General features: G+C 53.0%; 1 protein-coding gene across 4 annotated transcripts in view; it reads left to right on the plus strand.

Moving 5' to 3' along the window:
- Positions 1-14,949, plus strand: part of LOC116942803 (protocadherin Fat 1-like) — a 115,246-nt gene extending 100,297 nt beyond the window's left edge. Inside the window, exons 27-33 of one of the 4 annotated variants that reach the window (XR_012941834.1) lie at positions 543-699; positions 2,388-2,938; positions 4,130-4,264; positions 5,827-5,881; positions 7,841-7,884; positions 9,754-9,777; positions 10,780-10,891. Coding sequence is in view for 3 of the 4 variants with exons in the window: in XM_076067542.1 (XP_075923657.1) it covers positions 543-699; positions 2,388-2,938; positions 4,130-4,264; positions 7,841-7,884; positions 9,754-9,777; positions 10,780-11,496 (1,628 nt within the window). In the remaining variant the exon portion in view is untranslated. Of the gene's footprint in view, positions 1-542; positions 700-2,387; positions 2,939-4,129; positions 4,265-5,826; positions 5,882-7,840; positions 7,992-9,753; positions 9,778-10,779 lie in introns of those variants that run through there. The other 3 variants (XM_076067542.1, XM_032955091.2, XM_076067543.1) reach the window with 3 other exon arrangements.
- The last annotated feature ends 831 nt before the right edge of the window (positions 14,950-15,780 follow it).

Below are 15,780 nucleotides of genomic sequence, written 5' to 3' on the forward strand. Positions count from 1 at the left end.
GAGCGGTGGTAATTAACCTGTTTTGGGTATTATTTTTTTTTGTATTAACCTGTTGTTCATTGTATAGCTTGCGTTGAAATTGTATTAATACCCAAATCAGAGGGGAATCTCTTACAGGGTAGGGTTATTCGATGTAGCTGAACGTGCGGCCATGTAATTTCGACCACCAACTCGGAGAGTTTGAGAGGCTGTGACCATCCGGCCAGGCAGCGGTGATCGTCACTTCCTCTTGTTCACCTCGTCGATATTAACGAGAGGGTAAATATCGATGTGGGTCGATTAGTACAGATGGCTATGTACGAAATAAGTTCAACATACACAGGTAGACTCACACAGAGACCCATAGACGCACGCAGAGACCCTTAGTATGTTGTCCTTCCCGCACACCTCCGATAATTAGCGCACGGTTGGCTACGTACGGTGCAAAAGAAGTTGAACATACGTGCATAGCAGGTGCTCGAGTGTCATTAGTCAGCTCCAGCTGCTGTGTATAAGTTGTCGTCGTTACGCGCTGCCGCCGCTGTGCCTGTGGCCTGCCGCAGGTGGCTTCCATTGCCGCTGTGCGGGCCGCTTTGCGGGCGCGCGCTGCGAGGTGGACACGGAGCCGTGCCGCTCGGACCCGTGCCAGCACGGCGGGGCCTGCATCGCCGCCGCCGGCGGCTTCCTCTGCCGATGTCGCAGCCTCTACTCGGGCTTGAGGTAGCGTCGCGTCACGGTTCACGGATAGAAACAAAGATTCCCCCGTACATAGCCGTTAACGGATTGTGGGGGCAAGCGCCTGCCAAGGACGGCACGGCGCACGAGGGGGTGGGTGGCCAGCACCACATGCCCTGTGCTCATGTTTGCACACCGCAGCAGGGTACTAGTTTAACTCTCCCAGTCGATTTGGGGGAGGCCCGGGACCGGTTCAAATATTCGCCCCTGTTTTTTGTCGTAAGCGGGAATCTGGTCAACGGGTTCGTAGCACATAGTGCGAACCACTCACTGTACTGCAGCTCCACACTGCAATTACAGCTCACACACGTGCTCTTGTCTTGCACGCGATCCACATGGGCAACATCGGCACTCTCTCCTGCACGACGTTACCAGACAGCAGCATCCTAACTATTTATACGGACTGCAGTTACTTATGAGTCAAACTCTGAAGCACATTCCAAATGTGTGGGAAAATGTTGGGAGTTCATACAGTGTGAATTTGGAAATTATCGAAGTCTCCATTTCATGTAGAACCAAATATAATCGTGCTTCTTAAAAGCAAATGAATTCCACAAAGCCTCCTGCAATATTTATCCAGATACATGAAAGACACGGTTCATGCAGCGGTGACAGGTCGGCACGCAACTACCGGCTCACACCAGCACAGAGACACACAGTGGCATGCATGGGCACACAGACACAGTGGCACGCACACAGACACACAGTGGCATGCACAGATGCACTGTACTACTTGTGTGTGTTGGCTCAGGCCACCAGCCATTTCCGCTGGAAGGGCACCCGTTAATATGCAGCGTGATGATGACCGCTTGTGTTGCGATCGAAACGTCGTGATTTGTTTTATTTTATTTTATTTCTAACTACGTGACTTTACCGAAAGAACCAAAGAGTATAGAGTATGCAGCGTGTTGTTTAAACATTCAGTCTGAACTTCACAGCGAATGAGTTAAGCTAGCAGTTTAAACATTCAGGTAGAGCTCCTCCTGATGATGATGATGATGACGACGATGCAGACGACGCAACTACGTGGCCATTGATGAGGAGGAATAGGGACCAGCGTTGTTGTGTGGTCGTATAAACTTTTGCCTGTAAATATTTAACACTTTATTTTTGTGGGGTGGGGGGGGGGGAGGCACACGTGGGTGTGTGCGCTGTTGGCAGCAGCGGGCTCCGCTCGAGTTGTTGGCTTGGTGACGTTTCTGTCGATGCAATCTGTGTTGTGCAGTGTTCCTTGAGCTTTCCCACCCAAAGGCCACTTATGTGTACAAAAAGTGACTTCTTTCGTCCCTTACTCTTTTACATCTGTAAAAAAAAAGAGCGTTATAGCTCATCGGATTCTTCCAGTGTAAACACAGATTCTGATTCTGACAATATCCACTGATCGACCAGCGGATAATAGCAGGTCCCTGCAGGGTGGGCTGGTAGGACAAGTCTCTGCGCTGTCTATTGCTGATTTTACACCCAACAGCACGAGATTTCACTTCGTTAAAGTATTGAAAGGGGACGGACGGACGCGTTAATCTTTTGCAGGCTGGTACACTCAGTTTACAACTTCGTTCCTACCAGTATAATTACCAATCTCTAAGCGAAGTTGAGAGCACGAGAGGTGTTGCCCGAGGCTGGCGCCCCACGCGCACGCACGTGCTTGAAGCCTCGGCGTCCGCGCGTGCCAGGTGCGAGCACCCCGCGGACCTCTGCGCGAGCGGCCCGTGCGAGAACGGCGGCGCCTGCCGCAGCGTCGGCGCCGCCTTCAACTGCAGCTGCGCCGCGGGCTACAGCGGCGACTCGTGCCAGCTCGCGCTGCCCAGCGTCTACCCCACCGTGAGCGTGGGCTGGCAGGAGATGCTGGGCCTGGGCTCGCTGGCGCTGCTGGCGCTGCTGATCGTCGCGCTCGTCGTCGCGGCGCGCAAGCGCCTGTGCCGCCGCCGCCGCCGCTCGCCGACGGGCGAGCGCAAGGAGGAGCCGCCCCCCGTGCCCGTGCGGCCCATCTCCTACACGCCCAGCGTGCCCAGCGACTCGCGCAACAACCTCGACCGCGGGTCGTACGAGGGCGGCGCCGACTACCCCTCCGAGTTCTCGACCTTCAACCCGGACTCGGCGGGGCGGGCACGCCGCGGAGTCGCCGTGTGCAGCGTCGCGCCCAACCTGCCCCCACCGCCGCCTTCCAACTCCGCGTCCGACTGCGACTCCATCCAGAAGAGCGTGTGGGAGTTCGAATGCGAGGGTACGTCGCCCCGCCCGCGCGTTCTCCCCCGCCGCACCTCGGGCGGAAGCGCCTTCGCGGGTGTGCGCTCGCTTGCGACGAGTCGGATCGCGAGCGTCGGGCGTTGCTCAGCCGCTGGTGGACATTCCGCTCTGGGACGGCCGGTCGGCCATCGAGCAGACAACGTCGACTTACCATTACACGATCCTCATCTTATCCGCAATGCCCTTGCACAACATCGTGGTCCCTCCCACCTTCCAAGTGGTACGAAGTTAAGGGTCTCGTGAGTCGATGGTTTCTCCAGACCTCAGTGATTGATGAAAACCCCTCGGCAGGGTCTAGATTGAGCTCCTCCTGCAGAGACGACTCTCCCACACCACTAAACGCATTGCTCACGCCGTGACTTGGTGCCAGTGTTATTATTCAAATGATTGTGACACGCCTCTTTGCACGTTGCTGTGTGTACCACATGAGCGAGTTCACTGTGCAAGGGATTGCACGATGGGTGTGCTGCTGTTGTGAACATGTGGTTATGAGGCTGTTGTGAATACTGAGTGGTTATGAGGCTGTTGTGAATACTGAGTGGTTATGAGGCTGTTGTGAATATTGAGTGGTTATGAGGCTGTTGTGAATACTGAGTGGTTATGAGGCTGTTGTGAATACTGAGTGGTTATGAGGCTGTTGTGAATACTGAGTGGTTATGAGGCTGTTGTGAATACTGAGTAGTTATGAGGCTGTTGTGAATACTGAGTAGTTATGAGGCTGTTGTGAATACTGAGTGGTTATGAGGCTGTTGTGAATATTGAGTAGTTATGAGGCTGTTGTGAATACTGAGTGGTTATGAGGCTGTTGTGAATACTGAGTAGTTATGAGACTGTTGTGAATACTGAGTGGTTATGAGGCTGTTGTGAATACTGAGTGGTTATGAGGCTGTTGTGAATACTGAGTGGTTATGAGGCTGTTGTGAATACTGAGTGGTTATGAGGCTGTTGTGAATACTGAGTGGTTATGAGGCTGTTGTGAATACTGAGTGGTTATGAGACTGTTGTGAATACTGAGCGGTTATGAGACTATTGTGAATACTGAGTGGTTATGAGGCTGTTGTGAATACTGAGTGGCTATGAGGCTGTTGTGAATACTGAGTGGTTATGAGGCTGTTGTGAATACTGAGCGAGTGTACGCGCGTCCCTCCCCCCCCCTCCCATTCTACAGGCAAGCTTGTGGACGGGGAGCTGTGCCTGGGCAAGGAGAAGCTGGGCTCCTCCTGCTACCCGGCCTACCCGTGCCCCACGCTGCCCGAGGGCCCCTCGCTCGCCTCGCTGCACTCCGACACGTGCGACGATAACGGTGGGCGCCGGGGACGTCGGGGCGGAGTAGGGGGCTGGCGCGCGGTCCGGCCGATGTACGCCAGCGAAGGGCGCTGGGGGGAGGCCGCAGGGCCTCGTGGGGGGGACGCGGGTCGGCGCAGGGGGAGGCGCTCGGGATCCGGAGGGGGGAGTGAAAGCGAGCGGAGCCGCGTTGGACAAATTCGGCCGCTGGGGCCGCGGTGCAACGACGAATATTGGGTGCATTTTGTATTTGGAGGAATCTGGTACTGTCGGGAGAACGGCCGCTTGTTTGTGAACGGGGCACCATCGCTCCTCCCGTGCTGGAGTTGGTTGTTCGGCACGCAACACCAGTCCTGGTGAGCGGTACGGCAGTGAAGGGAGTGAATGGGCTCAGGTAGGGGTGTAGCGATATGTCGGATCTTCATCGTTTGTAAGCTCACAATACGTGCATTAACTCCTGCCTATAAGAATCAACGTTTACAATCGACACGTAGCGTATAGACGGGTTCACGCAACGCCCGTAGCTCCTCGAGGTCGCCACACACATTCGCCGCGGTGTTTAAAATAGAATCGAATCGTAACCCCGAATTGCGAAGATTGCCATTGAACCTCCGGCAGGGTAAATCATGATGCTCTCCTTGCCTCCGTGTCTCAGAGAGGTCATCATCAAGGCCTTGGGGCTTTGCGCCGTGCTCACAATGTTGTGCTGCGTTTTATGAAAGATTACTCCTCATGGCGGACAGGGTGGTGTGTCGATCACACTCGCGTTTCATAGCAAGAAGGGCATGGATTTGATTCCTGATTTGGATGCCTTTCTGAGTTTGTATATTTTCTGCAATGGGTTCCTTCCAGGTTCTCCCAGTTTCCCCCAAAAGCTCAAAAAACGTACAAAATGTTATTTTCGTTTCAAATTGGCAAACGTTGATAGATTACCCACATTTTACTCAACCCTCCTTCACAGGCGAAACGCCCTTTGCTGAGCGTCGCACCGAGTAACCTTGTTGCCGCACAGGGACAGCTGCCAATAGGGGCATCTGCGCTGTGAGATGTGTCGTTACGTCAGAGAGAGAGAGAGAGCGCGTGGTGTGAAGCAAATTAATTGATTCATCCTGTCCATGGTACAGATGCAGCACTGTCGTGTATTTTTCCCCAGGGAGGCCCTGGCTTGAAGCCGGCGAAGGCTGACTTTGGCATCTACATGTGGTGCCCGTGCCAAGGGCACTTTAACTGGACATCTGTGAAAAAGAGCTTTATAGCTCATCGGATTCCTCCAGTAGAAATATTCTGATTCCTACGAACGGAGCGCGTGCCGTGTCCGCCCACGTGCACATTAAATCCCAACTCTGGGTCGTGTCACCGCGATTTTGTTCTATGTTCATTAACGCACTCGTTACGTGCTCATTCATAACTGAGTGTTAGTTGTACGCCCTTACCCGGTGCCGCGGACATGCTCTGTCCACGCTGCCTCTGAGCGAGCGACGCTCGCTCGAGACGGGTTGTTCGGATGCCTGGCGTCACTCGGGGCTTCTTCTTCCGTTGCCGAACGTTGGGAGTCTTAACGCTGTTTGTTGATTCCCAAAGCTGCCGTCTGGATTAAATCTTCCCACAAATCTCACAGGGTGAAATCTTCAGCGCCGTAAGTTACCGCCGATGAGCGCCCTCCACCTGCAGCCTGCGTAGGTTCACTCTAAGAAATTGCCACGTTGAGGGCGTTAATCTTTAAATGAACACGAGTACACTCAAGGGGGCAACGCCACGTAATTTGATAACCAGAGTGTAAAAAAAAAAGTTTGGCTGAGTATTTGTTAGAGTGACGAGGAGCTGCCTCATCGTGCCTCTGTGACTCCTCCCCCTACACCCCCACCGAGCAAGAGCGCGCGGCGCGCCCAGGCTCAACGCCGTGGCGGCGGCGGCGGCGCACGGCAGTGCCGGCGGGGCGGCTCGCCGGCACACAGGGCCCTGCTGGGCTTGGCGCGCGCGGGCGACGCTGTTTTGGGGAACGTAGAAAGTTAAACGGTGCACTTATCTTGCCTGTGTTTCTGCAGTAGTTTGGTTGGACGGTGTCGCGTGATCATCAAGAGGACGAGGCTCAACGTGGCTGATTTCTTTATGCCTCTGGTCATGGGATGTTTCTATAAGATAAGCGGATGAACCTGTCTTTCGTCACCATCATTATCGGTCACGATCAATCCACTGCTAGATGAAGCCCACCGTAATCTAATCTCCCACAGTCCTGTGGTGTACTAATCCACCCAGTAGCTCTGGTGGCGAGACGTTAACTACCTCTCCTGGAATGTAGGAAGCCGTGGGTTCGATGCGAACCCTGACCCCTGTGTATATTTGGAATTTTCGTGTTCCAGGGTCACGTGGATTTATCTCCGGGCCCTCCAGTTTTTTTCTTGACACTTAGAATTAACATCACGAGTTCCTGTAATGTGTGGTACCAACATGACGAGTTCCTCTAGTGCGTGGTATCAACATCACAACTTCCTGTAATGCGTGGTATCAACATCACAAGTTCCTGTAATGCGTGGTACCAACATCACAAGTTCCTGGATAAAAAATCCACGTGACCACGGGGCATAACATGCTGCTATACAGTTCCATGCGATAGGCCACTTCGTTAGGCTATCCTTTGTGGCCAGGCTGAAAGAGAGCTGTGTGGCTCAGTGGGCCTTACCTGCTCACGAGCTGATTTCACCGCCTGCATCACCACGGTAGACGTCCTCTCAGATGCGTCCCATTTTCTCAGCTGTCTACTCCCTTGTCATTTCCGACTGTCGTCCATCATCACGCTTCAATTGACGAGGCTCGCGAACGTAGTTTATACACGGACGTGGGCCATCCGACCTCGGCAAATTCCTCCTGTGATGCAGAGCTGAAGCAAGAGAGAGTTGCTTTCTTGTGCATAGGATGTGCGACATTTTGAACAGTGCAAGAAACAACGCGTGCAGGAAATTTGCACCGTTTAACTTCGGTCGGACAGAGCGTGGAGCAAGATTGGTGAACACGGGAATCTAAAATTCAGCCTGGCACTCGGGCGTGTGAATAATGCTTCGTGCGCACAATGTCAGTGTGTGTGTGTTTGTTTGTCTAGAGCAGTGTTTCTCAAACTTGTTTGGCCCGAGGACCACTCGGCCTTCCCACCCCTGGTGTCAAAACACAATTGCTTATCTCTCCAAATAGCACTACGACATTATTCATATTACCGGAACGTAAAAACGTATTTCTTTTTACGTAGCTATGAGGTTTTTTTGGTTTTTTTAAGGGGTGGCATTTGGATCTTAGGGTTAGGGTAGTTTAATGAAGATAGTTTACCTTAGTTCATGTTTAAAATTAAATATAATGAATGTCCGAACTAAAAGGTAAAAAACATTGTCGTTATTTCCAGATCAACCTGCATTTGTTTCACAGCCCCACGGATCACTTGGAGGTCTGGGGACCACACTCTGAGATCCACTCCTCTAGACCGATGTGTGCGTGTGATGTGCAAGGGCCGCTTGATAGACTGGGGAGCTAAACGTTGGCCCTGTGCGTTACAATGACTGCATCGCCTTCTGACCACTGCGTCACAACTCACACTTGCCTCCCGCAGTCTGTCGGGCTAAATGCTCGAGCCTCTCCCCCCATCTCGTGACGGTGAGCCCCTTCGCCACTCCCAGATTGCACCGAGCCTGGCACCGAGGGAGAGGCCTCCACCACCACCACCACCACCTCTCGTGGTGCGGAATGAGCTACGATTCCTCGCAGTGAGGATTTGATTCCCAGCCACGGATAACGTAGTTGGCAAGTGGTGTCCTGACCTCCTCTAGGTCGCCTTGGCCTTTAATGAGTAGCTGTTGTGGTGCGTGGTGCTTGGCTACACCACGCGCTCGCCTGCCGTACAAGCCTCGATGAATGCCGGCAGGCGGCGCGGTCTGGCTGTATGGTGATATGTTTGTCTTTGTGCGTGTCCGTGAGAGAGCGAGTGCGTGCAGTGAGTGTGCACACCACGTGCCTGGCTGCACGTGCGCTGTGGTGTGTTGGTTGTGTATGTGAACCTTATTCGTGGATGTTATTTGTTCTGTTCTAGGCATGTGTGTGCGAGTACGTGTGTACGTGTGTTTGATTAGTGTCGTATGCTCGTTAATTAATGAGTACTAATTGATTGATAACAACTTAGTATATAGGGGACTGTAGAGCTTGGGCAGTTGTTGGCACCGGCTCGTGATATGGCAACACTTGAGTCGTCGTCCTCTCTCTACGAGGAATGAGTGAGTAACTCCGTGGTGCATTAAAAGTTGAAGTTACTGTTATTATGATTATATGCAGGCTGAGTGTACGGGCATGCTCTTAGCGCGTTCGTCAGTGCACTGTTAGTGTCCATATCATTGGCGAGTTTCTCGTGTGTGTGTGTGTGTGTACGCAACGGAGTGTGCATGCTTGTTATTTGATATCCTCTTCCCATCTGCCGTGAGCGCTGCTTTATCCTTCGCTGTGAGCGGTTTCACCCTTTTCCCGATTCACGGCTGTGGAAGCCGAATTCTGCCAAGGCACTGGCCACAGTGGTGCCAAGCCACTCATTTTTAAGTGTAACTTATTATCGGGGCTTACGCCACAGTGCAGACGCGTTGCATTGGCGTAGCGACGCTGCTGCAACACGGTGCATGCCTTCTCATTTGTGGCTTTGTTGAGCGGGGAGATGCCGTTTTTGTTGTTGCTTGGCTCGCTGCTGCCTCTCGGCCAGTACTCGCTGCTGGCACGCGCGCGGTGCTCTTGAACGTCCGCTATAAATCAGCGTATCGGCCTCTTGAATTTCTGTCACTGTAGAAAACTACGACCGCTCTAAGAGCCCGCTGTGAAGGTACTCGCTGGAAAAGCTGGCCTCCACATCGGGGGCATACAGAGAGGCCCTTTTTGTCAGTGAAGGAGCCACTGGTGGACGTTTTGCAGACATTAAAACAACGAGGCTGATTCTGGATCCCAAGCCCATAACTTGTGCTCTTGTGTGTCACCTGGGGACACCATTTGGGTCAAATATGTCTGCTTTCTTCCAAACTTGACAGCAGACCAGAGCTGTTTAACATTTAGGGTTTTTTTTTTCCAGAGCATTAATTACGTAATTTATAAACTGATGGAAAACATGCCTTAGCCCCCGAGGCCCGCCGCACAAAGCAAAAGTATAATTTACATTTTGGCATAATATTAAGTAGGCCAGTTATTAAAGGCTTGTTGAAATGACCTCGGCTTATTGAATTAAATGTTGCTTTTTTTTTATCGAGGCCGGGCGCTGGCCGTGGCTGCTGTGGCCGTGCGTTCTTGTTGTGCCGTGCGTGCGTGGTGCCGTGCGTCCTTGCTGTGCTCGTCCGTGCGTGGTGCCATGGCTGCTGTGGCCGTGCGTTCTTGCCGTTTGCCCGCGCTCGGCTAGTCGCGTGCGTTTGTTCGGCGACGCTGCCCCCCGCGTGTTGATGCGGTGCACTGACGGCGTGTGTGTGTTCCTCCCGCACGCCGGCCGGCCTCGCGCCACAGCCCCACATCTCCAGGCAGCTCCAGGTGACCCTCCGGCTTCCTCTCACTTCCTCTCACTTCTGCTCTTCAGCCCCATCGCTCGGGGGCCCACACTCGCGAACCCTGATCCACTTTGCAAACCTCCTTCCCCTCGCTCGCGTGCCCCAAGGACCCTGGTTTGCTAGGCCAATTGTGCTGCGTGCTGTAATCAATGACCGCTTACACTTGCAATATGGCGAGGTACAAATACAGGCAAGTTTGGTTAACCGTGGTGTGTGCGGCTGTGAACTTGGACGATTAGTAAAGCTATACTGGAACAAACGCTGCATACCATAAATGGTGAATAATTATAGACATCAACATGAACTAATTTAGGTTGCAGTGGTGAGGAAGGGGAAGTCTCTGGGGCCGTGATGAGACAAGAGGGGGCTTGGCAAACGTTTGCATCGCTGGCCGTGACCGAGAGGTGGAGTGGGAGACGCGGAAGCGAGGAGTGGTGGACAGCACAGAGAGGAGTGGTCTGGTGGGCACGGACAAACGAGGGGGCGGCATGGTACAGAGACGGAGATCCCAGACTGGAAGACCCCCACGCTGTGGATGATGATGGTTAATGATGATGGATGACGATGATTATGGATTGTGATGGATGACGATGATGATGGATGGTTGGTGATGGATGACGATGATGATAGTTGATGATCATGGATGACGATGATGATGGATGGTGATGGATGACGATGATTATGGATGGCGATGGATGATGATGATGGATGACGATGATTATGGATTGTGATGGATGACGATGATGATGGATGGTTGGTGATGGATGACGATGATGATGGTTAATGATGATGGATGACAATGATGATGGTTAATGATGATGGATGACGATGGTGACGCTGTCATCGGTCACGAAATACTGAGACAGCAGCGCCTCCAAGCGCATTTCGTGACAGCGGTGCGCTGTGCGCGGGTGCCGGATCGCGTCGCCGTGGCCTTGACCGCGTTCGTGCCACCCGCTTGCTGCCGCCCTCCCGCGTGATGCAGGTTACCACTGGGACACGTCCGATTGGCTCCCAGACAAGCTGCAGGACATCGAGGAGGAGATTTGTCACTACCCGGCGGAGCTGCCGGGCTACCCGGGCCAGGACGCCCTCGAGCACGACTACTACGCGGGCGGTTACGACATCGACAGCGACTACCCGCCCCCGCCGGAGGAGGACGACTACCCTGAGCGCACGGGCAGCCTGCCCCCCCCGCCGCCCCCCGGCTACCGCCCGCCCGGCGGGCCGGCCGCGGGCGGCGGCTCGTGGCCGTGCCGGCCCCCGCCGGGCGGCCACGCGGCGCCGGCCTTCGGCCCTGCCCACCCCGGCTCGTGGCCCACGCGTCCCTACTGCGGCTACGGCGGCTACGGCGGCGGGGGGAGGGCGGGCGCGGCGCCGCCCCCGCGCGCGGACAGCGGCCCGCGCCCCGCCCGCGCCCCCCCGGCGCGCGGGGACGCCGGGGGGGCGCCCCGCCGCCCGGGCCCCGAGCGCTCGCGCTTCCGACCGTGCCCGCCCGCTCGCACGTCCTTCTCGGACGTGTCCGCCTGCTCCGAGCCGCGCGATGACGCGCCCGACCCCGAGGACTACGAGAGCCTGGCCGAGGTGCGGCTCCTCGGCGACGTCTACGTCCCGGACGTGGCGGGCGGCGGCGGCGGCGGCGGCGGCGACGGCAAGCAGCACACCGTGGTGTGATTGCGGCGGCGGTGTGGTGATGCCGTGACGCTCGTGCTTTGCAAACCAACCCCCAAGGGCTGCGATTGGCAGAGGAGACCAAACGCACTTTTCCAGCGAGCCCAGTTCAGGTGTGGCCAAGTGGCCAATTCAGTTCATTGAAAATCTCGTTCGTGTTTGAAAAAACGTTAACTTTTGCAGTTTGTTGTTTAAATGGTAAACATTTTATATCAATATTAATTAGTCAATCTGTTGTTGTTACCATATCTGATCTGGGCCCTCAGGAAGAGTGGTGCTGCTCTATCCCACATCTCGCAGATTTCTGTCGCCGTAACTCCACGCACGCGTGCTACCACGCTAGCATTATGGTGTTGCATTCTATACGTCGCTACGGCAAATCCATTTGGAAACTTATTAATATTTTCATCATTTCTGGAAACATTGCCCAAACAAGTGTACTGGAACGTGCAGGCTCAGTGTTCCTGCTCAGCGAGTGGTAAAGGTGGGTGGCTTTGAATTGCTGTACGGCGAAGGAGGGGCGTGTCTCACACGTGTGCATGCACACGCTCACCGCACGGTGCCAAGTGTCACCCTCGTAACACCACCTCCACCCATTGCCTCGCAGTAATGCGGTCCATCCCCATCGCACCCTGTAAATGTCACAGCGTTGCATTGATTCTTCGTGTGCGAAGCCTGCACAATATCCCTCCCCACGCAAGCCCCCAGTGCAACGTTTGATACACCGGCCTCTCCCGTACACACCTCTCCTCAACTCTCGTGGCCGCGTTGGAATGGAGCCTGACCCGGATGAAAGGGGGGTTTAAGAGTCGGCACATCGTACCAATGAATGTAGTCCAAACCTTTCACAATCGGCACAGCACAGAAGTCTTTTGAAAGCTATGTCGGGAGCCGTGGGTGCATGGTGGGAAGCACAACATCCATGCGGTTACCAAACTGCACTGCACGACGTGGATTTGTCGCTGCCATCGGAATGGTCAGAAAACTGAGGATGAAGCTTAATAACTTTATTGTTCGTAGGATGAAGAGTCCTACGCATTTCCTGCACATTTGGTACAGTTATGTTATTCCAAAAATAATTAAAAGTGACATTGCTGATAAAGGGGCGTGGGCTCTCGGCGTTGGGAGCCGCCGCCGCCGCCGCGGTTGTGCGGGTTTGGGGTGCGACGAGTCCGAGTCTCGGTCGGAACGCCGTGCGGCTTTCCGAGTTTAGCTGCTCAACCTCCTCCTGACGCAGCGCCAGCTCGCCGCTCGATGGGCCGTGCATCGGGCATCCTGATCACGAGTTTGCGTGCGGCACGAAGAGCTGGGGGGGCCTCCTCGCGTGATGATGTCCGGGTGGTCATTGATGCGTCGCAGCGGGTTAAATCATTTGCGCGGCGATTCGAGCCCAGCGCCACGATCTCAACTCTGATGCGGTCAGATTTTAAATTGCCAACATGACAACTGGGAACTGCGTTCGAAGTGGTTGTTGGCCCCCTTTTCACGTCCGTAAAAATCAAGTGACAATCCTCTAAGCCAAATGAGTATTCTGCCCATATCTAATTTTCCGTGAAATACAAGCTCTGCCCAGCTTTTCAAATCGGAACCTCACACGTGTGAGAACCCTCTCACGCGTGTGAGAACCCTCTCACGCGTGTGAGAACCCTCTCACGCGTGTGAGAACCCTCTCACAGGCGAGTCCATTGCTCAAGAGAGCCCCGAGCAAACATTCTGACATCTATACAATGACCGTTCTCGTACAAAATTGTCAATGGTCCTATAATTGCACAATTAAAAACACAGCCAGCTTAGCTGCCCATTTAAAGCGACTTTGGTGTGCATGTGAAGGCTTGGCTGCAGTCCTAGACCGACAGCCGCCTCTAAGCGTCAGTGACTTGTTAAGTAGCTTTTGAGATGGTCGTTTCCTCAATTTCAGGTTTTATGGTAATTCTCATTGCATCTGCATTCAGATTGTCCCATTTCCTTAACGAGATAATTGTGAGTGCAACATTTGAAGGGGTGGATGTGGAAACTGAGCTATTGAGATGACGCCAAATGGTCACATGCAAGCGTATGATTTTCCCCAACGAAATACATGTTTTTTTGGAATGGGACTGTTCACGGATGTTGAATTTGGGTTCCTAGACCTCTGTACAAGCTGGTAATGCTGATTCAACTGCGAGTCCGACAATGATGGCAGGTCAAATTCCATACCAATCAATTTACTTCAGATGCTGTTGTTTTGCTCTTGTGACGTAACCAGATTCACAAGGGGCCAGTGATAGAATTCAGCATTGCCATATATTTTTTTATTTGCGTTTCTTGCAGAAATTACAAATATTAATGCAACCTTTTTCAATCCTGAAGCATTGAGAAAAATAATTAACTTGTTGACATTTTTACTCGCATTCTTATGTTTCCTAATCTTTGGAAAAGATGTCCCATCAGTTCCTATCGTCTGTACCTTATGAAAGACCACAACGGAATAATCGCAGCATTAATCGCATGGCAAGCGGTGGTGTAGACTCTGACGGTCGCGGATTTTCAGTTCATCCTTTCAGTTGTATTTTTATTAGTCGCTGTTCTTTTTATTAGTTAGCTGCTCATCGAGAAGCAACGTTAAAATTGAAAACACGGATTTTTAATTTTCATACATTCCCAAAGAGCAATGCACCGGTAATGGGTAAATGTTATTTAAACATCTTCCCAATAACAACCCTTGGACATTAGCTGTACTAGCGTTCGTAGTTTATGTGAACATGCATCACCCAACGAGAGGAGTGGGGCAATGAAGCTGTGGCTGTGGAGGGGGGGAGGCACGGGTGGGGGGCTGCCCATGACGAGGCTCTTACGGCTCGGTCGTGGAGTCGGTACGACGAGCTCTCGTCCCCAGCACTGTCCGTACGAGGGAAACGAGAGCGTGGTGGCGTTTTTATACATTTTTAATTTGTACGGTTTTTTTTTTCTACACGAGCGCCACTCACCCTTACAATAAACAACAACAAACAAGTGGTGTTCGTATCGAGGGTTAGGGATTTGTCCGTTGTAATTTTGTGCGGGTTTTTATTATTCTTAACGTGAAACCACTCATCGTATTTAAGCTTCCGCCGTGAGGGGCCTGAGATGCCCCCCCCCCCCCCCGCGTGGCCTGAGCTTGGCCGTCACGTGTGTCGGGGCCCCCGTCTCACACACTCACCCAACACTCGTACACACTCACCCAACACTCGTACACACTCACCCAACACTCGCCTCCTCCGAGCCTCTTCCTGCGTTCTTCCTACTTGTGACAAATGTGAATCGACATTTCCTTAAGATATTTTTTTTTGTTTCTAAAAGTTAGACTTTACAATTTTCAAGTTGTTTTTTTTTGAAGATGTGAATATTTGAAAGGCAGATTTTTTCATAGGCAGATGACTGTAGCGTATCGTTTTTACAAAAAAAAGGTTTTCTGCCCACGCCTCCCCCAATTATCCTCAATGTAAAATAAAAGTATTGTAACTCATCCGTCGCTGTCGTGTTTCGTGCCAAGTGGCCTGTGGCTGCGCAACGCTCCGCCGTGTCCCTGTACAAGCAGGTGGTGTTGGGGGGGGGGGGGGTTTCAGGGGACGCGCTCCCCGTTGTCTTGCCGCGCCACCTCGGCGTTTTCCAAGCCCCGCTTCACCTCCACGTGGTCGATGAGTTGTGCACACATTAATTTTATCGGCCATCGTGCCGGATCTCGGGGCTTTCTTGCTGTAGGCGAGGCTAGCGGCAGGGTGGCGAAACACTCTCGTTCAACTTGGGTAAACATTCTCATTCATGGCCTTGGGGTGCCAATGGTGGCGAGATGTTAACTACCTCACCGGATATACAGGAGGTCGTGGGTTCGATCCCGACCCGGACGCCTGTATATTTGGTGTTTGCGTGTTCCCCCCATGGTCTCGTGGATTTTTCTCTGGATCCTCTGGTTTTTCCCTTCGCATTTTACAATTAACATGCGTTTAGAGTATTTGGCTGCTAGAGATTTTCATGCGTTGAGCTCTCATTTGTGGCCAGGTTGCTTCTGAAAAAGTTATATAGGTCAGTGGGCCTTACCTGGTAAAATACAAAGTTTCTAAAAAATTGTCAGGAAAGATACCCGTATTCACCATGGAAGTGGAAAATGATGGCAAGCTACCATTCCTGAATGTTTTGATCGAGAAGAGACCTGATGGCTCGTTGGGACACTGTCTATAGGAAAGCCACCCACACGGATTCCTATCTAAAGCCCGACTCCCACCACCATCCAGCCCAGAAGAATACCCTCATCAAAACACTACACCATAGGGCTCGTTGCATCTCCGACCAGCTCCAC

The sequence above is a fragment of the Petromyzon marinus genome, chromosome 16 (genome assembly GCF_048934315.1).
Source record: "Petromyzon marinus isolate PM22_M1 ecotype Great Lakes invasive population chromosome 16, UKy_Petmar_22M1.pri1.0, whole genome shotgun sequence".
In the NCBI taxonomy this organism is placed as follows: domain Eukaryota; kingdom Metazoa; phylum Chordata; class Hyperoartia; order Petromyzontiformes; family Petromyzontidae; genus Petromyzon; species Petromyzon marinus.